Below are 25,011 nucleotides of genomic sequence, written 5' to 3'. Positions count from 1 at the left end.
GAAGTGAAACAAGAAAACTCACCCATTTCCAGGCATTGGATCCAGAAATTCAATTTTTTTTACCATAGCTTCAATTTTATCATACACAACGAAAATATTAACAACTGCACCTTGCAAGGATAGATTTAATTCATTTAATTTTGAAAAGATGTCAGCTAAATATGCAAGCCTTTGCATCCAAAGAGAATCGAATATGCAAGTGGACAAAAGAAATGGATGATCAACAAAAAATGCTTGGACTTCTGACTTCAATTCAAATAAGCGTGTCAAAATTTTGCCACGGGAAAGCCATCTAGCTTCTGTGTGAGGAAGTAAAGTAACATGAAGGCTTCTCAATTCCTCACAAAGCGCGTGAAATAGATGGCAGTTTGTGGCACGTGATTTTATGAAATTTACAATTTTTACCGCATCATTCAAAGTAGCGGATAATTCTGCGGGAATACGCTTACATGCTAATGCTTGTCTATGAATGCAGCAATGATTCCATTCAATTTTCTCGTTGATCTTCTTTACTCGCACCACAAAGCCAACAAATTTTCCTGTCATTGATTTTGCACCATCCGTGCACACTAGGGTGTCCCAAGATATAATGGCGAAAAAAAAATTTTTGAAATCGAATACGCATACCCTCCAAATTTTTTCCATTTCACCTCAGAAACATGAGAAAAAAGTTTCATTGCAATAAAATAACGGGAACCCGTGCCGACTTGAGGTTAAAGTTGGACCTGAAATCCCTGTAAGGCGACTACAGTGGAAATATTGCTAACTGCATAATTACTTACTACACGCGACATCAATTTATTTAAAGCAGATATTTACAGCAATATTAGACTAAAAGAAACATTACTGCACATATTTTTATTTCAATATTTGCTTTTTGCAGTTAGGATAGAGCTTCTGCTGCTTTTGAACGCAACGTAACACAGATTGTTTTTGTTCCTCATCAGATGTTAGCAAACCATGAAAGTCCTGCATCATTTTTACCGCTCTTTCAGCAGCATCGTTTACTGCTCTAATCATTGAGACAATCTTTTACACATCAAGGAATGAAATATTATTGACCATACCATAAAAGCTGGATGAATTTTTGTAGAGTAGCTTTTGAGATAATTGGGCCCACATTTTCGTACTTTTATCAAAAAGCACAAATTTTTGTTTTCGTGCTTTGACTGGCAAAATGCATTGAAGCCATGGTTTCACGTATATTGTCACTACAAACAAGCAGACATCAAATAATGCTTCATTTTCCTTCGTATCTAATTTTAGTTGTGAACTAAATAGTAATAGTTTTAGGGAGTAAATCGCTCAAGCCATCCATCGAGCTTTGTGCATGACTCCCGGTGGTCTTATTTTAAATTCATTTTCTGTATCTCCACCTAAAAATAGGATAGGTAGTTCTATCAACTCTTGATAGTCATCCCTGACGGTAATATTAGTAAGTTCAGCACGGTAAAAGTCAAGTAAATTTTCCAAGTTAGGGTACAGTTCGGAACAACTCCGCAGCTCCTCCATAGCACTGTATTTAAGTGAGATAGATCAGTTCATATATGTGATGGCGGCAAGCAAAGGAAAGCATTTCTCTATCAAATTTTTGCTCAAGAATAGCGCAAGAACCACTTAAAGGACCTGTTCTGGAAGCTGTAATATCACAACTTAACTTTGTCTTTGAGATTCCAATCTAAAACTGCCTTTCAAACAGCCTTTGTTTGTTCTTTTCCTGTGGAATTATCCAGTTTAGACTCAGCAATGAGTTGTTCCGTCACATCCATATAAAATAACTATAGATAAGTGATCTTCTTTTGATTTTTGAACACTCAAAGCAGGCAACAGTCCCATCTTCCTCTATTTTGATTAACCGAAGTGCATCAGCATGTGCAATATTGAATAAATTGTTTAAATTACTTGAAAATTCTTGTTGGCGCTGCCTGAATACCTCTTGCAGTTTCTCTGCATTTTTTTGTAAGTCTCTCTAGATTTGATACAGGTTTTTAAGTTTATTCACACAATTTAGCAACGATTTGGTGGGAACGCGTGCCTTTTCCCAAAAGATGATGCATTCCAGAATAGCGATATTTGCACTTTCACTGATGGTTAAATTTACTTCTCGGATGTTATAAAACAAAACCGACAGAACTTGTCCGTTAGAGGGAAGTTTCAAGCCCGTAGTTTGTTGTTTTATGACTCCTATTAAAAATATCCCTTTTTTCAAACTTTGCAATTCCACTGCCATGTTTCGTTCCCTATGGAAGGACTATACTGCGCTCGCTGACCGGAATGTATTCGTACTGACATGTTTGACGGTTTGCAAATTACTACGGATAAGCCCCCCTCCCCCCAACATATGTTTTTCTGTTTTCATTTGTTTTCTGTGCACTATTTACAGCTGTTTTGAGCTTTGCAAAGTATCGCGTCGCCAGCATTTGCTTGCTTATATGAATACACGTGCTATTTACACGTTTAGGCTTTTAGGCGCAAGTCGGCACGGGTTACCATGCTTCAAATTGCATGAAACTTTTTTTCCAACGGTTTTGATATAAAAGGAAAAAAATAAGAGGGTATGCGTTTTAAAAAAACGACTTTCATTTTTTTGGGACACCCTAGTGCACACACCTACACACAAAGACCAATCTATTCCATTTTCTTCAAAGTAACTGTTGACCAGTTCGAAAATTGCTTCTTCTTTAATTGTAGCGTTAAAAATATACCTAACATAGACAAGTAATATTGCATCGTTTGCTACATCAGTCGACTCATCAAGCTGGATCGCAAAATTATTCTCTTTTATTCTATTCACAAGTTCTTTCTCCACATTACTTGCCAAATCAGTAATTCTGCGTGATACTGTGTTGTTTGATAGCGGAATCAGATCAATTTTTTTTGCTGACTTTTCTCCCAGCATACACTTAGCAATATCTTTAGCACACGGTCCAATTAAATTTTCTGCAATTGTATGTGGCTGTCCAGATCTTGCAATTCTATAACCGACTCGATATGAAGCTTCAAGGGCCATTTTACTATCTTCGTTGGATTCTAACAGGAACGTAGAGACGCTACACTTTTTATTATATTCCAATTTTCTTTTAAAATATTCGATAGGTTTGTCCTTGTATGTCGGATGCTTTGTTTCGAGGTGTCTTCTCAGAAGTGACGGTTTCAAACTGCTGTTCGCTAGAACTTCGTTGCAGAGGAGACAAAGCGGTCTACGTTCAGACTCTTCTCCAGTAAAATAAAAGCCCATTTGTAAATAGTCACTGTCATATTTTCGCTTTTTCCTTTTTTCTCCCCTAGTTCACTTTTCTGTTTAGTCGGGGGAGGCGGCAGTTCATTACAGCTATCTATTTCAATATCCTGTGTTGATTCGAAAGTTACTGCTGATGTTGAGGGTTGATCGATTGACTGCTTGTCCATTTGTCGATCAACCAAACTACCAGTTTTCAACCATCGATCCATAACAGCAGAAAGTTATTAAATCATAAAAATTACCAACACGATTATAACTTCACAAACAGAGTAGCAAGTTCACGCAGCAAAACCAATTGCAAACAAAATCACTTGTTTTCAAGCATCTCTAAAGTATCTCTAAATACGTCTGTTAACAACTATTTCCCCAGAACTATGAGCATGCTGATGTTATATATTTTTGAAAACGAACAGATGGGTAAAATCCAGTAATAAATTTTAAGTTTGGAGCCTTTTGCTGTCATGTCTGCTATTCGATGACTGAATTCGACGGAAATTCCCGAGTTATATTTCAACCAGATTAGAAATAATACCCCTATGATGCATTGTTTGAGAATTCTTTATTTTTTCGACATATGTATATTATGTATATTGTTTGATTGACTCCATGCGATGGCGCCTTTTTAAGGTCATCGTGATCCCCGCCACAGCTTAATACAACGTTTCTGCATGGCGCCTCGCAATAAAGAAGGAAGGATATCTCTTTTTGTTGTCTATCGAAAAGAAAATGAGAAAATTTCTTTTTAACCAAGATTATAAAACCGCTGAAAGATTTTTTTTTTTTTTTTTTTTTTGAGCTTAATACAAGAGCCTGCCGCGTTTTCAAATTTAAAAAAGAAAAAAATTAGTAACTATGTGTGCAAATTGAATATTTTATAATTTTTTACCAAACTAGGAAAAATCCGCCATTGCACCGAAATTTTCGCGAACCCCCTTCCTGCACCTCGCGAACCCCTGGGGGTTCGCGAACCACCGGTTGGGAACCTCTGCTTTAGATGTTGGTACGTGTGCGAGCTCGTATTTTGTCATTCGGTGAGATTTGAGGTTTTATGCTGTAAATTGATAATTTCCACTCTCCCAAAAATTTTAACTTTGGACACCCCTGATGATTGGCAGTTATAAACAAGTATGAATTAATAAATTATTAATTTCGAAACACATATTTACTGACGTTATTTAAAGACATCAAAAGAAAAACAGTTTCAGTGACAAGTTTTATGACTGAACTTTTTCTAGGTTATGGTTTTTACTAGTTTTCCTGTGTATGTGATTTACTTCTAATAAGTTTTTTCACCTTTGCAAAGACTGGGATGCCCCCCCCCCCCCGGCCTATGCGCTTTCTTTCTTTTCTTTTTTTGCGTCTTCGAATCTGTGCGCTCGCCCTTCGGGAATCTAAGTTGACGCCCTCTTGGAAGACCCAGTATCCGCCCTTGGGCAAAGCCATATTTTTAACAAATTATTGTTCAAATCAAAGATATTGAAAATTATCTGCTTTGACCAGAAAAGGAGCTCAACTCAATCATTACGCCCCTTCCCTATTCTTCAATTGCCTTTTTTTTTCTGCCTAACGGGCTGGTTGCAATCTATTTTAGTTGAATTTTGCTTCTTCATATATACTAGCGCGTCTTCTTTTTTTTTTTCTTCTTTTTCAACAATCTGTTGATTAAGTTTATTTTCTCCGTGATGTGCGTGCGCTTTTTCGGCTTGCGCCCCTAGGCCAGGGCCTAGAGTGGCCTATTGGGTAATCCGGGCCTGAAATTACGTATAGGCAGTATGAATGGAGGTGAGGATGTGCAGAAAGTCTGCACAATAAATGCTGCTTAAGGAAAATGATAATGACATTGATATAATTTGAATTGATTTTGTTGTTACTGAGGATACCTAGTCTACAAAACTGTTAGGCAAAAAGAGACGACAGTATATATCATATGGACATCAATGTCAGTTAGAAAATTGAAACGATGGTCAAACAAGAAGGTTTCTGTCCAACTTTCATAATATCAGTCAGCTGACAAATCCGCTAATGATGAAGCTGTTGAAAAACGAGTTAAATACGCTCCGAGCTTTAGGTAATGTTGACGTTGATATTGCGAACACAGCTATAATCAGATGGCAAAATTCTTCGGTAGCTATCATTTGAGAGGAAGTCCTTCTGGTTGTTCTCTTGATAGCAATAAACTCCCTAACTGATCACATCATTCTACTGTCAAAATGTACCAGAAATCTGAAATCATACAACATGTATCTGAGGTATATATCAACAGTTCTTCTTTCCCTGAATCCATTGAGGCTGCTGAGGTCATATGTATCTCTCTTTGTATGGTGCTCTAGGCACAGAAAACTCATTCTACAAGTTCCGTTACAGATCATTATCAAAGTAACTGCAAACATCAAGACTGATTTCCAACTCTGCCGTACCGCCAGGTACACCTGTAGCTAAGAACTTATTAATGGTGAAGTACTGGATTGGGGGTTTGGGAAAGGAGGAATGACCAACTTGTGCCGAAACTTTCGGAATCGGATATTGCTCCTGAGGAATCTTGAAGATGATTTTGATCGATTGCTTTTCTACAAGTGACCGGAGGTCACTTGTAGAAAATCATCGTTAAGCTACTCTGTCGCGAGCTTGCGTAGGGCAGTTGCAACAACGGAGTTAAAATACACTCATATTTGTGAAAATTGCAACAACATGATGGACTTTTTGGAAAGGAATAAAATTTATTGCACATTTTACTCACAGTGCTACAACTAAACGATCGAAATTACAGATCAATAAAATAAAAATAACAGACGTAAATTAATATCGAATGTAACTACCCCGCGCAGGTGTGAGAGACTGTATACGTTTTGGCATCGAATCATAGAGAAGCTTAACGTCACGATTCGGAATAGTATCCCATATGGCTTCAATCTGACGCCAAAGTTCATCCGTATCCACTGTCGGACGAGACACATGGGCGAGTCTACGATCAAGGCAATCTCAGATATACTCAATGGGCATCATATCCGGAGAACAGGCAGGCCAAGGAAGTAGCGTTACCTGTCGTGCACCGAAGAACACTTGTACGTTACGTGCGACTTGTGGACGTGCATTTTCCTGCTGAAACACTGCACCAATAATGTTCTGAAGAAAGAGTAGTACCTCCGGTTAAACAGCGTCTCTGAAGTAGCGCTCGCTATTGAGGTTACCCGTAATTCGGAGTAGATGGTACTGCCCTTTTGATATTCAATAGCGCTCCAGACCATGATGTCTGGTGTTATGCCGGAATAACGTCGGATTACACACTCTGGGAGGTGACGTTTTCATGTGTAACGTCTGACGCGTACACATCCATCATTACAGTGCAGATTAAATCTGGACTCATCCAAAAAGACGATCTGTTGCTAGTCCGCATGCCATTGGGCTTGCAGGTGGGCCCATTGAAGACAGAAGCAACGACGGTTGAGTGTAAAGGAATCCTCTATGGGGGAATCCTTACATTCAGGACCTGGCGCAGCAGACGTCGACGAACTGTGGACGCAGCAAATGTGACACCTGTAGCCATACTCCAACGTTGTCAAGATGTTGTCATGACAGTGTGAAATCAAACTGTAGGCGAGATGATCTTGCTTTTGTAATCTTGCATACATATTGATATGACAGGAAAATATCAAGATGTTGTCATGACAGCATGAATCCAGTCTCCAGACAAGATAACCTCTGTTTTATTTGTATTATTTTCACTTCAAACTCGAGAATTAAGATCTGCTATACAGAAAAGTCACTGAACATCTTTATAAGTCAACATTTCAGCAATTTTGTTGTCAAATAACAGCTGGAGTATTGGGCATAAGGCTGATTATACCATTGAAATTATCAAAGAACTTTCTTCAGAATTTTATAAGTCTCTTGAATAGGTAACCCGGCGGGGGAGGGGGGGGTGCTCAGTAAAATTAAGGGGGTCCATCGCACTTGGTGGGGATTAGCCAATTTATTCTAAGAATAATACAAAACTAAATCAGGGGTCCCCATAAGAGGGGGGGGGGAGTTACAAGGAGAATTAATGAGCTGAAATTCTCAGAGAAGTTATTTTAAAAGGATTTTAGCCTCTTCAATTGGGGGGTCATGCAGAACCGCTCGGTTAAAATTCTGCATCTGGTCATTCCACCACTTCTTAAAACGAGACACTTCAGCGCCCCACACCACACACCGCAGCTAAGTGAGGGGACAAGGGGGATTGTCCAGTTCAAAACGGGACGAATGGTCACTTTAGTCCTGATATAATTTTGATAGAGTATCCTTGGAAAATTGTTTTCATTGTGGAAAAAAGTATATTCCGAAGCCAATCGAGAAAGAGATCACGTTAGAAAATTGACATAGGTTGCGTTCGACGAGCTCGACCGAGAGCGACCGGTTAATTAATCACGTGACAGCTAGTGACCACGTGCTCCAATCAACCAATCAACTGCTTAGAATGGTAACCGCCGTAGTAACCGGTTGATCATAGAACGATTTGGTTAGTAACCAGTTACTTACCGGTCGACCGGTGAGTTTCGTCGAACGCAACCATATGAAAACTCTAATGACGTAAGGGACTCTAGATTAGCTCAAATCCCAAAAATTCTGAAATTCCAGCATTTTTCTAACTTCATATAAAACACAACTTTTAGATTTTAGAAGATGATGGACTTTGAGTATCCTTCACTGCACCCTTGCAAATGCTTAATTTACTCGTTTCAAGCATCTAAAACGTTAAGACAAATTGCTAAAAATGGGGACTGTCCCCACAGAATTGGGGTGTTTGGTTGCTTAACAGAGTAACACGCTCCCAAATGAGCTTTTAATGAAATTTCAAGCCAGTAAAAACTTTAAAATATTAATTTAAAAATTAAATACTTATGGATTCAGAAATGAGAGAAGCCCAAAAGCTACGATTGAGGAGGAAAATAACGCAGATATTTGCTCAGATTTTTCTAAAATCCTATAGTTATCCTTGTTTCACTTTTTGTGTGAAAAAAAAAAATAATGAAAAGTTAGAAAAAAAAAAAAAAAAAGCCCCCCTCTTCTTCCCTTCTTTCTCTTTATTATTATTATTATATTTTTTTACATCGGCAGAAAGAAGAAGACGTATCTGTCTTATTAAAATGTTTCAGCTGTGAAAGTGGTTACCTTCCTGTTTTCATAGTTTTGAGCGCGGGTTTGCAATTTCTATGTTTATTTTTCTTTGTACAAACATAGGAAACAAGGTTTTCCTTAATACTCTTTAGAGATGAATTTTTTTAACAGTACGTTTTGTTAAAATGTAGACAAATTGGCGATTAGTTCCGTAGAATAGCTATTTCTTTCTTTATATTGAAGGGTTTTGTGATGTTAAGCCTAGTAGCCGAAGATAGCCCCCCTAATATTTATTTTCATGATTTGTAAATAACAAAGTGAGCTTTTTTTTTTCACCAGAAAGAGCTTTTTTAGATCATTTAAAGTGGAGTCAAATATCCCTGGTTCTATTTGTCGTGAAGAAGTACGAGACAATAAATACGTTTCTGACATTTGGATGAAATATAGTTTTTCTTATTATGAGGGTAAGTAAGTTAATTAACTTTTGGACATAGATATATACTGAAGTATTTGTAAGATTTTGTGTGATTTGTGGAAAACTATCTTCCCGTGGCAGTAATATATTTGTCAGGCAGTGTGTTTATCTGTCAAAATGTACGATTTGCTAAGTTGATAATAACTTTGTAATGTTTTACAAAACTTTTAACTCAAAATTATGTTCAATTTACTCGATATGAAGAGAATCATAGCAGTATTTTTTTTCATCTGTGTTCATTAACGATGATTTAATTAAAAATACCTGTCTTGAATTTTTTTTTTTTTTTTTTTTGCTCTGTTTATGAAATATTGTCTTGTAAGGAGTGGCTTTCAGAACGTTTCAACCATTTCAAGTTTTTAGATTGTAATATATATTGTATTTTTTATGTATAAGACAATATTAAGAACAGATCTGTGATATTGTAAAGGGATTAGTTGAGTTGTGTACATTATCTTTCATAAATTGTCATAAATATTGTTTTAAATTAAGATTTTTATTGAAGTTCCAATTCATCCTTCTGCTAAAACCTAAGACAATCTTTATAACAAGCACCTTTGGACTAGTAAAGGTTTGTAAATTATGGTGGTGTACACAGCGCCAGATTACTAAATAGGCAATGTAGGCAGTAGCCTAGGGGCCCCGAGGTTCTGAGGGACCCCGGAGAAATATCAAAGTTAAAAATACAAAAAAAAAAGTTATATTTTCCTCAAAAAAGAAAAAAAATAAGAAACTTGGAACTTTTGTCAATGATCCATTTGAGATGTGAACAATTTTTTGGTACCTTATCTGATTTTGGAGTTGGCTTCCAACATAGGACAGATTTGGCTTTTTCCAGAAGAAACTGGTTTTTGCCCTGTCAGTGGCAGAAACTAGGTATACCGTTAAAAACTGGCAAAAGTAAAACACATCTTTAATAGTTCCAGTCATTACGAAATGACATTTGTTTATATAAATTAAAAAAGTAACTTCATTTCATCAGTGTGAAAAATAAAATCCATTGCTATTATCCTTGGTAGAGAATGGTTCAGTTGCAGGTGCTTGTAATATTTGGATTAAAATAACAAAGGACAGGCATCTTATGGATGTTTAGGGAAGAGAGAGTTGTACTGATTATTATTTGCTAGAGTGTATGATTTATCCAAAGTGCATGGGAGTTTATCCTAGTGCTCTAGAAGTAAGTGTCTGAATTTACTTTTATTAATATTAATTCAGATTTTGTACGCAATATTATAACTTTGTAAAAAAACTGGCTCAATTTCTGGAAACATATTTTCCCAGTCCAGTTTTAAAAGGATGCCAGCTTCCACAAGGTGGATCAGTTTTAAAAATGGCTAAAAAGAAGAAAATTTCATAAATCGGGCATGTTTCTTGATTTTGATTCCTGTTAGTTCTGCTGGACTTGAGAGAAACTTCTTAATTTTGAATGGTAATATTGTAAATGATTTCTACTTGTGTTACCTTTTGTTCCTCTATGCATTTTCTACTGTATGTTAGTAATTACTTTTCTGTCATTTTGTGAGTTTCGGCCCCGCATTTGGCAGAAACAGGATTTGCCCTGCCGGTTTTGGGGGCGACCTGCCGGTTGCCAGGCCTGCCATCTCAGCAAAAACCTGCAGTGGTGGGTTCATCTCACAATTCGCATTTAAATTCCAGCCTGGGTTACATCAGCGAAAGACTGCAGTCCTAACCACTAAATTTGTTTTAAATATTTGTTTCATACTGTAATGCTTCTATTGCTCTTTTCCAGGATGACTACCATCCTCTAATGCAGATGAACGGAGGACTGATTGTTGGGAGCACTATCCCCGTTGCCATGGTGCCTGTGTTGCCCATGGGGCCTGTCAATGGTGGCGAAGCTCCTCCTTCAACAATGGCTCTGGGGAATGGAGCCTCAGACCCCAAATATGATGATAAAAAGGTGACTTTTTTTACACCAAAGAAATATTTATTACTTTGAATGTTATAATTAATATAGTCAATGGCAAATCATCTTTCAAAATATTTGATATGATGATCATTTATTATTTTGCCTAGCTGCATGTTTCATAAAAAAATTGATTGACTTTTTAATACTTTTATGAGCATATAATTGTATGAGTTCATATTTCTGGTTACTGTTTTATGCAGGGAAATATTTAATTTTGTGGAGCAGTACTACTCCTCAAATTCTGATATTGAAGAGCAATTCTGTGAAATTTTGGAGTGTTATACACTCCTAAATTATGCTAAATTACATTTTCAACAAGAAAATAAATAAGTTTTAGGAAACATAAGATTTACTATGTGCATTTAAAGAACTTTGAACAAGGACTTTATACAAACTTTTATAACTTATCTTTTACAAAATAATAGAACTGGGTGCAAGTGGATGGTTTTACAAATACAGGAATATTTTTGGTATGAAAATTAAAAAAAAACAAACCCACATTTGTACCCTGTATACAAATAAAAATCGTCATCTAAAATCATTAAGTACTCTGCATCAACATCTAGTTTTGTCATTCACATTTCAAAAATACTCTTTTTTTCTGTCATCTCAAAATTTTCAATGCCATTTATGATATTGTATAGTCTTTCATGGTTAGCACGATTTGATACCACTTATTTCCTACACTGTACAGGGTGTTAACTTCCCCCATACATACAAAACCCTAACGACCTACCTGCTGAACCGATCAAATTTTAGGTCTGATTATTTGAAAATATCTGCTCGAAATTCTGATGGTTTTAAATGCAGTATGGTCAAGCTACAATGAATTTTCGTTTGCTAACACCCATTTTTTTTCTTGCACAAATTGATCATTGTAACAAACTGTTAGAAAACCACAAACAGCTTTGGAAAAAGTGACACACTACAAAAAATACTGGCTTAAAGCAGTTCATTTCAAAAATGACAATTTTAGGCCTAATGACAACATAGAACAGGAGGATTTTCAACTCACATTGTGAAATACAAGAGTGCCCCCAAAAATATGTATATATACCCTTTGTCTTTGAATGTTTATAAAGGCCACAATTGTTGTGTCTGTTTTTCAAGTGTGACAGCTTAAATTATTGGCTGAAATCAAACTAAACTTTATGTTAAACTTAATCAACTCTTCAGTGATATTAGGAAACTGAGAACAAGGAGAAGTATGAAAAATTTCATTGAGATGTGCTAGCAAAACTCACAATTATTCCTTTTTCTGATTAAGTTTAAGGAAGAAAGAACTGTTAGTGAGATTAATTTTGGCCGACTACAATTATCCACAACTTCTCATGAAAAAGAAGTCTTTGAAATGCTCCTTCAGACTCCTAGAAAATCTCTTCAACAAGCAGCTCATGCGACAGATGATCTTCTGTCACATTTTGAACTTTGCTTAATGAAAAAGTTTTATTCCTAGAGTTGTACACACTTTGATAAAGATGATCTTGACCGCAGAGATATTTTGCAAGTGGTACCATGCAAAATTGGTATAGGACAATCAACTTCCAAACATCCCCCTTCCCCCAGTCTCTGAAATTGATCCCAATGGTTTTTTTTTTTTTTTTTTTTTTTTTTTGTGGGGGGCACCTCAAGCACCATGCTCACAACACAAAACTTGCTACACAGTTGATGAGTTCATAGCAGCCATTGAGAGGGAATGTTCCCAAATACTAAGTGTTTTGGATTTCATTAGTATTATCAGCTCTGCCTGAACCACTATCCCGCACTTAAAACGCTTTCAATAAATGGCTGGTTTCTACATTGGTTCACTTTATTTTTACATTTGAAACTTTTCAAAATCATAATTGTTTGTGTTATTATCATTCAAGGAAGGTGAACATTTTTTGGGTACATTCTATATGTCATCGTCTTTATTGTCAGCATAAATCTACTGCAGTATGAAATATTCCCCTAGTTGATTTTGACTCTTCAACCTGTCCTGTTTACTGCAATTCTTCACTTTACTCCCCAAACTTGCCACTTGTATCTTTCCAATGACACTGGTCTTCTCCTGTCTTTTCTTATCTCTGAGTGTTCAAAATTTAGTAGTCCTTCTTTCATCGTTTCTTTTGCAAGGTGCCTTGCCAGTCCCATTTAATCATCTTTGCTCCATTTAGTTATTTTTCCCTAAAAATTCCAAAAAAGAAAATCTATTATATTTTGACAAAAATCATTCAGAACGTAACTTATAAATATTAATTTTAATGAGTTGGAAAATATAAAATGAATTTTGATTAAAACATATTTTTGTTTACATTGAAGTTAAATTTGACTATTTGTAGATTTAAGTATGCATTAGATTTTTAAAAATTTTTTTCCTAAAAACTTTTGTTTGTTCAAAGCGTTATAACTCATCAACAATATTTCACTAGGGAAGTGTAGCAGACAGTGCCATCTTATCGTTAAATAGATCAGTTTCATCAGATTCAGCCATAACACTTTTCTAGATTGTTTTCTTTCTTCCTTTCCCCCCTTCCTTCATTTAAGTTCTTATAAATTTCAACTAAACATTTTTTTAAGGTATAATTTCTTTTTTATTGCATAAAAAAATCCATAAGCTGTATAGAACCTTTTGGGATTTTTCATTTTTTTGCCAGAATCAGAAAATTTTGCGGTTTTTCTTGTTCGCCACTTGGAACTATTAAGCAAAAAAATATTATGCATTTGAAGGTTAATTGAAAAAAATATTTGATTAAACTTAAATAGAAGCTGCTACTGTAACTGAATGCCATCTGCTACCAGTAGCACCTAGTGGTCATGAAAACCTGCAAAAACTTTTGGGTGTTAATGGTACAAAATGCCAGAAACAAGGTAAAACTGTATCGGAAATATTTGAAAATTTCAACGAAAGAAAAAAGAAGCTTTGTTTGAATTTGAATGCATGAAAAAGCAGTATGAAAATATACTTCAAGATTTTTTTTTGTGTGCGTGCGTGTAGGCGCCCATGAGACATCAAAGTTTTGTATTAGGACTTTAGATGATAATGACATTTTAGTATTAATAGTAAGCCTCCACATACATAGGTGTTATTTCTCTGCTAAATTTCTGTTATGTTATTCTTTAGGAAGTGACAAATGAATAATAATTTTAAAAAGTTATGAAAAAAACTATTTTTTGGGTGCTATAAGCATGGGATAGAAAATTTAACATTTCTTGAGAAATGCCCATATTTGTATGTACGTTTTATGTTTATTGGAAAGATGTAATTCTGAGACGAAAAAATTTAAAACATAAAACTTATATCGATTTATAAAACTTTTTTTGTTTTTATAGAGGCCTTTTTAAGAAAACATACTTTGGGTTTTATGTAATTAATGTGTTAAACCATGCTGATAATATTGTCTTTTTTTTATTACAGCGGATTAACAATGCCCAAAACCAACACAACAAGAATTTGAATCGCAAGTTGCCTACTAATGGTGCTCAGAGAATGGTAGGTTTAGCATGTTTATTTCTGTGAGAGCCTGCTGTTTAATTAAAAAATGTTATCAGACAGTTTTTGCTAATGTCTACAATAATCAACCCTGCAAATCCAGGCATTCATTTGTTTGTATATTTGATGGAAGACATTCTGAAGCCAACTATGTTAAAAATCAAGAAAATTCTTTCATTTGTTTAGTTTGACATTCTCAAAAAATGTATAAAAGGCTTATCCAGTGTAGATCTGTTAAATATACACCACTGATTATGCAGGGGTGGGTGTCCACCAGGGCGTGTCTGTGATGCAGACTGCACCCTTGAAAATTTTAGGGGGGGGGGGGTAACAAGGATTTCGATCTTGATTTGAGGGAGGGGCTATTGTTTTCCTGGGGGGGGGGAGAACTCCACAGCTTTTAAGGGGGTGTGCCATCACCTTAGCGTTGACTGGAGGCAACAAGAAAAAAAAAACTACTTCTGAAGCTTCTTCAAGAACTTTCTTTAAATCAGATGGTGTTTTTTTTTTTTGTAAATTACTGGCATTACGATGATAGAATGACGCCTATTACTTCAATTTAGAGCAACATTTTTCATCCCTGAAAGTTTATTTTCTGAAATTACTGTGGAAAATAAAAAAACTATGCAACTTGTGGCGGAACCCAAGGGTTCCGCGACCCACACTTTGGGAATCACTGACGTAGAATAAACAACAGGACATTGTAAACAATTGAGTTGTGATGAATTTTTTTCCCGTGTGTTTGAAATAGTTAGAAGTTTGGAAATGTGCAATTAAAATTAAAACAAAAAACAATAGTTTAGTCATTTTTTATTCAAACCATAACCCTATTCTAAAATCAAAATGAACGAAATTTCAAACAAGGGCACAAATAGAGATTTACAAGGAGAAACATTTGCTAAGAAAGGGAGGGGGACCTTTTCTCCGAAAAGCAATATTTTTTTTCTCAAAGAAAATATCTATGACACTTTTTAGCTCAACTGATCTGTGGATATAGCTTTTCTCCAACAATTTTCTCAGTGTTTTTTCCTATATAAATAATTGAACAATTGTTTAGTTATGGCTTTTATGATGTCAATTCAGTTATGTGTCTCATGGTGCTAAATTGTCCAATACATAGGAACAAGTTTTTGTTTTACTGTATTAGTTATGTAGTGAGTTTATTACATCAAATTTTCAAAATCTAGTCTCTTTTTTATCTTTTCCTTTAAAATGTCTGTTTTAAATTTCCTTGTAAATTTTATCAATTTGTATTTTTTTTTAAATAAAATGACTCCATGAAAATGTTGAATCAAATAGGGGCAGGACGGCCAGAGCTCGAAATTGTTGGGATGTGTAATAAATTCTTTTAACATGATTTTTGCTCTAAGCAAAAGTAATATTCATTTGAAAAAGATAAAGATCAGCTAACTTAAATAAATTTTTACCGTTCAATTGGTAAAAATTTAGTAACCTGAAAAAATATTTTCAATCGATTACTTTTCATAATCAAAAGGATCATTTTTACATCTTTTTTTAAAAAGCAATTTCTGATTAATCGGTAAAATTTGACCAATTATAAATTATCAGCAAAGTTGATTATTGATTATGACAGATTAGTCAATACATCCATTCTTTTACCCTTTAAAAGTTAAGATGGAGGTCCCTTTTTTAAAAGAATTATTATCTATTTGCTTTTATAACAAGCTAATAATCTCTTGGTAATCCTGCTGTCACCGATGTTTGTTTTTACGACCATCAAAAGTTCTCGGCCATGGGGCATATAACTGAATGAAACTGAAAAAAAAAGCACAAACTGTAATAAAACTTCACTTCAGCCTGTGCGGCCAGTGTTTGGTCAGAAACCCCAGCAGCCTGCTACATCAACCCAGACCTTGCGCAACCCGCAGATGCCGGCCTTCCGACCTCAGAGCTGCCTGGCTCCACATTATTTGTCTCATCACAGATATCCTACAGCCACTCAACAACCTTTACCTGTGCCACCACCTTATAATACTTTTCCTCCTACAATAACGGTAAGTCACTCTTTAGTGTTTATTTCCTTATTTAAAGATAAAATTAATCTGGCTTGTCAAATTGCTGTTTTAACCCATTTAAGCAGTAGATGCTAAATTTTAAAACAAGACAAAAATAGCCAGTCACTAAATATTGCTGCAATTCAATATTTTAAGTCTTACAACATTTCTGTATAACATTTGTTATTGGTAAATTACTCTGACGTGGGCCGGTAAACGGCAGTATCTACAGAAATGAAATATTTGAAGAAACGCATTTTGGATTCAATACCAAAAAGCAAGCTTGTACAATAAAACTAACCTACAATGACAAAAATGGAAAAAAAGGGAAAAAAATGCAGTTACTGCCTTTCATCTGCCCACAGCAGTATTGATCTATATATCAGGAATAATTATGATCCAACAGATCACTATCACTTGTTAGAAAAAAAAAAATTTTTGTTGCAAGTTTTTTTAAAAAACCATGAGCCTTATGATTAACTGCTCAAACAACATTATCTTAGCATAGCTAAGAACATTTGCTGCACTAGCTTGTCCAATTGCTTTAAATTTGAAACTTTAATATTATGGAATGGTAATAATTACTATGGAACCCTTGTACATTTAGTTAGGCTTTAAATTAATAAGTCATGCTTTTTTTTTAAATTGTTGCCCCTCAGATTTTTTTTAATGATATGCTAATGAATTATTTTTCATGTTAAAAAGGCTGTAATTTTATAGCTTTCCTAAGAAAATCAACTATAACGCAGAATTTTCTTTATCCTTACAGTTTGACAACAGGCATGGAGGCCTATATGTGAAATTTTAAAGGGGTGGCTCATAATTTTTTTTCCCCCTATGGTTAACAGTTTGTTTGATATATTTATTATTATTATTTCTTTTTTTTTTTAGTTTCTGTTATTAACTAAGTATTTGAAAGAAAGTACTAGATTTGCTAAGATTTTAATTTTTGTAATTTATACTGACTTAACTGTTATTGAGGTTACTCTACACATTTTGACCGCTTACGGATAATACATGTGTGTGTGTTTGTGGGAGCTCTTGAAGCTCTATTTTAACAAATATCCCATTGAAAAATGACAGGGAGTAGCTTTTGTTGACAGTTGCTTCATAAGGGCAGGCTGCTAAATGATGGTACAACAGTGCATATTACTGGAGGAATCGTCATATAATTCAATGGAGTTCACTGAATCGAAGGGAAAAATTACATTTTTGAGAGAAGATCGATGAGGTTTATCCTCTGATTCTAGTCCTTGTTTTTCTATGTATCCTACTAGATTCTTGCTTCTGTTTCAAGATTTTTAAAATCATAAAATTGTTACAACTTCCTCATTGCTTTGATGAAAGTGCATTTTTCTTTAAATGATGCTTCATTACAATCAAAAGTTCTGGATTCAAATGACATAGTTCAAGAACATGGGCGGATTTATGGGGGGTGGGGGGCGGGGCGGAGGGGGGCAATGCCCCCCCCCCAGTTTTGGGAGGACTTTATGTAGTAACAACACATCTTCCAAAAGTTCTGAATAAATTTCCGTCATCTGAGTGTTCTGATTAAATGAATCTTTTTACTTAGAGGGAGAGTACAATTTTACTTACTTTATAAATACTGTTTTAAAAGTAAGGTATGTCATAATCATCTAAGTCTAAATGAGTCAGTCCTTGTCAACATTGAAATCTAAATAATTGAGTCATAAAAAGTTTTGGAAAAATTTGCTGAAATTTTATAAAAGTCTATAAAAACCTAACAAAGACTGGTAAAATCATAAAAATTCTTTAAACATAAAAACTGAGGAATTTTCGTAAAAATTACAAAAAAATCAAACAAAAATTTGCAGGTAAGAGTGAATTACAAACAGGGCCAAATTTGCCTTCAAGATAAACAAGCTATTGCTTAGGGCCCCTGCTTTGAAGTGGGTGCCTAACTCCCAAAAAAAATTCACGATTCGTTCCTTAAAAAATAGAAATTGCTTGAAAAAACTAATTTCATTTTTAAGTGCTTGAAAACTTTGAATATTTGGAGACGTATGGCTACAAACCTTAAATTTAAAAATTTCTAACAAATGGTGGAGGGGGAGGAATGCCAAAATATGTCAAATTCAGCTCTTTGCCACATCCTGTATTAAAAATGTAAAAATCGTGGTTCTTACGTTTGTAACATATTATTTGAAATAAATTTTTGTGACTCACATGTTTCATATCTTGCTATTTATTCAATCCCAAATGCAGTATTTTGGAAATTCTTTTGTATTGATTCCTTTTATCGTACTTCTTCTGCATATTGTCTATCTATTTAGCACAGAAAAAAATACACCATCTCTACTCCTTTTCGTTTTCTGCCCCACTTGCAACTGAAGAAAAGTTGTCATGAGAAATCTATGGTTTCTTTTTTCTTTTAAATTTAAAACAGCTATTTCTCACAAAGTTAGAACAGGCCTGTAAAAATTTACAATCAAGTACTAAAACATTAGACACTGGAAAGTACAAATGAATTGTGTTAAATAATTTTATTTATTCTAGAGTAATTGAAAATAATTAGATAAGTCTTTGAAAATCCTAAGCAAAGTGGACTCCACTTACTTCTACTGCATATTGTTAATCTGTTTAGCCAGGAAAAAAAATGATACACTACCTCTATTCCTTTTCATTTTCTGCACTACTTATAATTTAAAAAAGGTTGTTGTAATGAGAAATCTATAGTTTATTTTTTCTTTCAAACTTAAAATGGCCGTTTCTTACAAAGTTTGAACAATACTGTACAACTGTATAATCTAGCTATCAATTTCTATGTCTATCCAATTAACCTTTATAAGGCTTCATAATGCAGAAGTTCATATCCATTTTTAAAAATTTCCTCCGGGGGTGAAACACCTGGCCCCCTAAAATTGGAGATAATCTGTTTCCCACTTAAAAGGGAGCCCTGCGTCACTCTCTCGATACTAGCTCCCTCTATTAAGGTCAATTCAAAAAGGACAGCATGAAAACACACATTAATTAAAACAACACACAAAAAAGTAAAGCATGGACTTATGCATCACAGGAAACAGGCAAAAACATGGGAGCATGGGTGCAAGTTTGGTGATGTGTTCAAGACGGAAAATATTTTCAGCCCCCCCCCCCCCCCGCCCGCATGCGGGCTTAAGGAAATTTTTGTATGTATAAATGTTGCAGATTTTAACAATGCCAGTTTTGGAATCTGTTTGATTTAAATTTTAAGCCTTAAAATTGTAATATTTAAGTGTTTTGACATCATAATTCCAAAAAATCTAAAATCCGGCAATAAGGGGGGGGGTCTGGAATGAAATTGAAGTCCAAAAAACGCTGTGGTAGGCCATTTTGGTATTGTTCAGGGAAAGGAGGGGTTCAGGGACTCTTACATCAATTATTTCAAACTGATAGTCCCAAAATCACAATATTGGGCAACCTTCAAAAAATATTAAAGAAAGAGAGGGGGAGGAGACGCTATGGGCTTTTCCGAAATCGAAGATTTAAAAACAAAATTGTAATTTAAATTTCATAACGTTTATACGCTTTTTGAATGCACTATTGAAGGGATGGATTTCAGGAACCCTTCTTCGCAATATTTCGAAATTGAAGTTTCAAAAACGCAATTTTAGACGATGTTGGATAATGTAAGGGGTAAAAGCGTTTGCAGCACCCCACCATTAGTTTTTTGCCGATCCTAAACATTTTTGTTGTGGCAATAAAATCGCTTAGGACATAAGATTTTCACTCTTGCAACATAAATCAGTTCTGATTCGAAAGTCTACCCAAGGTAGCGCCAACAAACTAGAAAAGAAGGAAAGGTAGGGGAAGGGTAAGGCCGACTAATGATAATGAACTGTCACCATTCCCCCACAGTCTTCATTTGAAAAAGAATTCTTTCATAAGATAGCAGGTGGTGAAATTAGTAATAAAAAATCGCTTCAGTGAAGTAGATATATTTTTTAAATAAGGTACCCTTTCCAACATTCATTAATTAAAAAAAGAAATAGGGGAACTGAATCCTAACTCCAGGCAGGGTTCCCAAATCGCATCCCTCTTAAGGCACTCAAATATAGCCTAAAGTGGCGCTTTAAATATTTCAGCATCAAAGAATTTTCGGAAGAGAACTCCCGAACCCCTTCCTCTGAGTTCACCACAAATGTCCTAAATTTCAATTTTTAAGGCTTCACTTTCTAAATTGTTTTGTAGGAATAGCACCCCTCTTACCTATAAACATGACTTATGACTGCCTAAAAATTTTAATACTTTAATTTTGGAAACTTTTTGAAAAAATCTTCCTACACCCTTCCCCCTTAAGTCATTCAAAGATAGCCCAAAACAAAGCTCTTAAAATTTCAAAAACTAAAATGTTTCGGACTAGGGGTGTGGAATACCCCCCCCCCCCTCCTCTCATTGTGTTTACTAAACGCAGTGTAAGTTTTTGTTTAAGATTTATTTTTCTATTGAGAGAGCAACTCCCTTCCAAACATCGCCAAAGACAACCCAAAGTTTTAAGACTTCAATTTCGAAAATGTTTCGAGAAAGACCTCTGAATTCCCTAACTCTTAACTCACTCAAAAATAGCCAAAATAGCATTTCAATACTTCAGGGGGAGAGAGCCCCCCCCCCCCTGAACTCTTTCCTCTAAGTTCATTAAATTTTACTAAAATTTGCGGTTTCCCCTTTTCATCACCGAAGATTTAAGAATTTAAATTCTGAAACGTATTGAGAGAAAGCCTTCGAATTCCCTCTTCTTAAGTCTTTCAAAGATTACCTAAAGCTGAGTTCTGAATACTTCAGCTTTGAATATTTTTTGGGAAAAGAGAACCCCAAGACGGTTCAAAGTTGCGCTTAGACTCCAGTTTCAGAATTTCGCCTAAAGAGAGCCCCCTCCCTCCCTCTTGACATTGCCAAAGACAGCCTAAAAGATTTAAGACTTCAATTACAAACAGTTTTCGGGAGAGGGTCGCAAATGCCCTTTAACTTAAGTCATTTAAGTATAGCCTCAAATAGTTTTTAATACATCAGCTACAAAACATTTTCATGTTAGAACACCAAAACCATCTCTCATAAATTCACCAAAGATTGCCTAAATTAGTGTTTTTAAGACTCCAGTCTTCAATTCTTTTTTAAAACCCACTTTTATATCATTAGAGACAGCGTAAAACTTTTTGACTTTTAAATTTTTAAGAGTTTGCACTGGAGAAATATCGAACCACTCCTAGCTTCAAAAATATTTTCAATTCAGTTTTTCGATATTTTTTACTGTAACCCGTGAGTAACCCCACACCCCCTAGATTGTCCAAGATATCAATGTTTTAAGACCTTAGTATCGTGGGTTTATTTGCGGACAGATTACCCTCTTTGCAAGAGCAGCAATTTTTCGCAAACTCGTGCTGCCGTTATTTTTCTCCTTTCCTTTCTCTCCCTCCCCCCACCCATATTTCCATTCTAGCGAGTGTTCGAATCGATGACATTAGAATTTAATGATTCCTCAAGTTATTGTCAAAAATGCAGGAACGGTTTGCCCATCGATGTTTCCAACCAGCTAGAAATCCCCCCCCCCCCTCGATTATTTCCAAAATTCCCATTTTCATTAAAATCTTCAAAATCTTGATAAGTTTCTGTTTTACATGGTATGTGGATGCCCTTTACTGTGGCAAAAATATTTCATCTTGTCAGCAATCACTCTCAATCAGTGATGCAGATTCAACTCTTAAGACATTTTAAGAGCGTACATAATTTTCATTTACGCGTGTCAAGTTTGCAAGAAAAAAAAACACAAATGGAAAAAAAACGAAAGGATGATCGAAAATAGCATGAGAAAAGGCTAAATTTTCAATTAGAGCCGATTGCTTCGAAAAATTAGGGAGAATAGCGAGCAACTCCTCGGTCTGCAATGCAGCGAGTTGGAAATAAAGCTATACCTAAAAAAAGTCAAACGGCGCGAGCCGAAAAGTCACTCCTCCAAAAGCACGTTGCAAACAAAACAAGCACATGGCGGAAAACCGAGAGAATGTCGATGTAAATTCGTGGTTATGGAACGATCCAGTAATATTAAAACATATTTTTTCAAACACTCAATTTTTCTTTTTTCATTCAAAATTAAAAGAAAGTCATTGAATTTCTTTCCGTCCCGACCTCCGTCTCGGAAATTTTGTCAAGACGGAAATCCGTCCTGAGACGGAAGGTCTTGCACCCATGCATGGGAGTGGGGGGCAATAAAAATGTTGCTACAAAAAAATCCTGCCGCCCCCTCCCCCCCAGGAACTTAGTCCTAAATCTGCCTATGTTCAAGAATCCAAGTAGTGAAATAATAGAACAGTTCTGTAATAATCAAAAGAGCAGACTACAGGAATGTTAGATCGATGAATTTGCCATGTACATGTTTTGGGCATTTTGATATCTATATCCAAAGAATTACATAACTATTTTACTTCTATGAAAATTTAATTAAATTCTTCATTTGAATCAGTAAGAATCAAAGGGATTCAAGTGGAGTTGAGTAAAATGTAAAATGCTTTTAAAGGTAAGGCTTTCATTGAATTTTTCTTCTAAATCATGCTGTATGGCAGCACCTACCAGGGCTACTAGTACTATTTCTTGCCCCAAGACAGAGGAGAGGTTCCCCAACCATTTGTACTGGTTATCTTGAAAAATTTAAAATTTTGTCGAATTACATCCCTTTGCTTCTCACTGCCTCATTCAATTCCTTCCTGTGCTTGCGATTAAATTTCAGAAGTTCATTCTTTATGTGTTAGTGCATGGAAAATATTTCAAAGTTGACAAATTGTAATTTATTCACAAATGGTTCCATTTAGGAAGAATGGCTATGATTTTCAGGCATTCTATGAATGTTAGACTATGTTACTGTGTGTAACTGAAAGGCTGAATTCGGTGCATTATCAACAGATAAATTATGGATGACTTCTTTGATTGTTGGAAAAGAAATAGAATTTTTTTTTTTTTTTTTTACCATCCTTTCTCACAAAGGCGAACAATTTTCGGATTTTTTTCTTCCTTAGCATGCTGTCTCAACAAAAAGCTGATTATTTGTTTTGTTTAGAAGTAAGTTACGGCCCGTAAGCCAGGGCTTAGGGGCGGAACTTCATGCAATATGCCAGATAGCCCGGTCATCACCTCCAGAGACTGCAGTATCGCTCTTATTAGAATTCTTCAGTCTGGATTAGTGAATAACCAAGCTGGGAGGCAAATGTCATCTTATTGAAGCTGAGAGTGGTATATAAAGTAAATTTATCTCACCAGCGAGTGTCTGCAACGTGGTATGGTTTGACTCGTGAATTGAAGCCAAAGCTTGGGTATTTAACAGTAAGTTATTGCCCCTAAGCCAGGGCTAAGGCATAACTATGTACCAGACTGTTTGTTGGCACGATGAGATTATGTCACAACTTGTTAACTCTCTAACACTCCCCCTTTCCCCCTACCAATTGCGACCTGCAGTGGCTCAGTGCCGCATTCGGCGGTTGATTATAAAGGTAGATGTCCAGTAAACTGATTTCAATTTTATCTTTAGCCCCTTAAAGTTTAGAGGGGTGAGACAGGGCAGAATGGCTTTGGATGTCCTGTATCCAATGGTACATGAATAAAGTCAAATCTAATCTATACATATAATAAAATAAGATGTTTGTGTGTGTGTGTGTGTGGCGCGCTTCTCGGGAAAACGGTAAGGCCTGGAAAGATGAAATTTGGTATACAGGTGTTGTTTTTGCCGAAGATGTGCACCTCGGGCTTCGATTTTTGATATTTTAATTAGAAAAATGTTATGTAATGTTTTATGTGTTTTTTTGCACTTTTTACCTCACAGACCCCGAACCAATCGCACCACACAAATATTTTTTGTACTATAGTGTAGGAAATTTAATTTTAAATATGATGAATGAAAAAAAATTGAAGACAGAGCAATTTTTGTATTTTTTTCAAATTTTTGAAAAACTTGCAGCTTTTCTTGGGTTTTATTTTTTTCTAATATCATCCTGCGAGAAGTAACAAAGCCTCATTTCTAAAATTTAAGTTGGTAATAGCAAAAACATTTCGCCCTCTTCAGAAGAAAAAAGTTCTTAAAAATAAGCAATAGTTTTTTTTTTACAATTTTTTTAATGCCGAACACATGTCTTTCCACGCATCCGTCGAAAAAATCTTCATTCCTTTATGCATCTGACGTCACTACTTGGATTTCGATTCGATATTTACGACAGAATCTTAATCGCAAACAATGTTAATCTTTTTTTTTTTTTTCTTTACTATATAGCTTACTTCTACATTTTATGATGTGATGACCACATGTTTTTCCGGCAGCGCTTGCTTTTTTTCTTTCCTTTTTTTGTTTTATTTAGGGATTGCATTTTTTTCTTTTTCATCCCCCCTCCCCCAAGCTGGACGTTTTGCTGTATCTATATTACGTTACATTTCATAGTTGTGCGCATTTAATTCAATAAAAGCAGCAAGATTTTTTTTTCTTTGTCAAACGATACTTTTTGCACACTACGGGGAATTTTGAAGATAACTTTTTTTTGCTCTACTTAAATAAAAAAGCGGTTTTTTGAGTGATCTTTGTTTTTATTAGGAAATAGGCGGGGATGTTAAAATAAACAGAGATGGATAAGAAAATTTAGAGATGGATCGTAAAGGTAGATAGCCACCAAAGGCGGCAATCTTGGCGTAAAAATGGCACAAAAAAAAAAGATAGAGATGGATTGATTAATAATGCTGCCAAATTTATTTAAACAGCCGCCGAAGGCGGCAAACTTGAATTAAAAAGGTAAATGACAAGGTAAATGAGCC

At 35.3% G+C, this 25,011-nt stretch overlaps 1 protein-coding gene across 1 annotated transcript in view; it reads left to right on the top strand.

Moving 5' to 3' along the window:
- Window positions 1–10,642: 10,642 nt before the first annotated feature.
- The window catches only part of LOC129221165 (RNA-binding motif, single-stranded-interacting protein 2-like), a 144,132-nt gene continuing 129,763 nt past the window's right edge, over window positions 10,643–25,011 (top strand). Inside the window, exons 1-3 of the mRNA XM_054855615.1 lie at window positions 10,643–10,731; window positions 14,138–14,212; window positions 16,030–16,227. Of these exons, the coding sequence (XP_054711590.1) occupies window positions 10,645–10,731; window positions 14,138–14,212; window positions 16,030–16,227 (360 nt within the window). The 5' untranslated portion in view covers window positions 10,643–10,644. The remainder of the gene's footprint in view (window positions 10,732–14,137; window positions 14,213–16,029; window positions 16,228–25,011) is intronic.

Source organism: Uloborus diversus, chromosome 4, assembly GCF_026930045.1.
Source record: "Uloborus diversus isolate 005 chromosome 4, Udiv.v.3.1, whole genome shotgun sequence".
Lineage (NCBI taxonomy): Eukaryota > Metazoa > Arthropoda > Arachnida > Araneae > Uloboridae > Uloborus > Uloborus diversus.
Note: the sequence above shows the minus strand (reverse complement) of the source record. Positions and strands in the feature narration are given on the sequence as shown.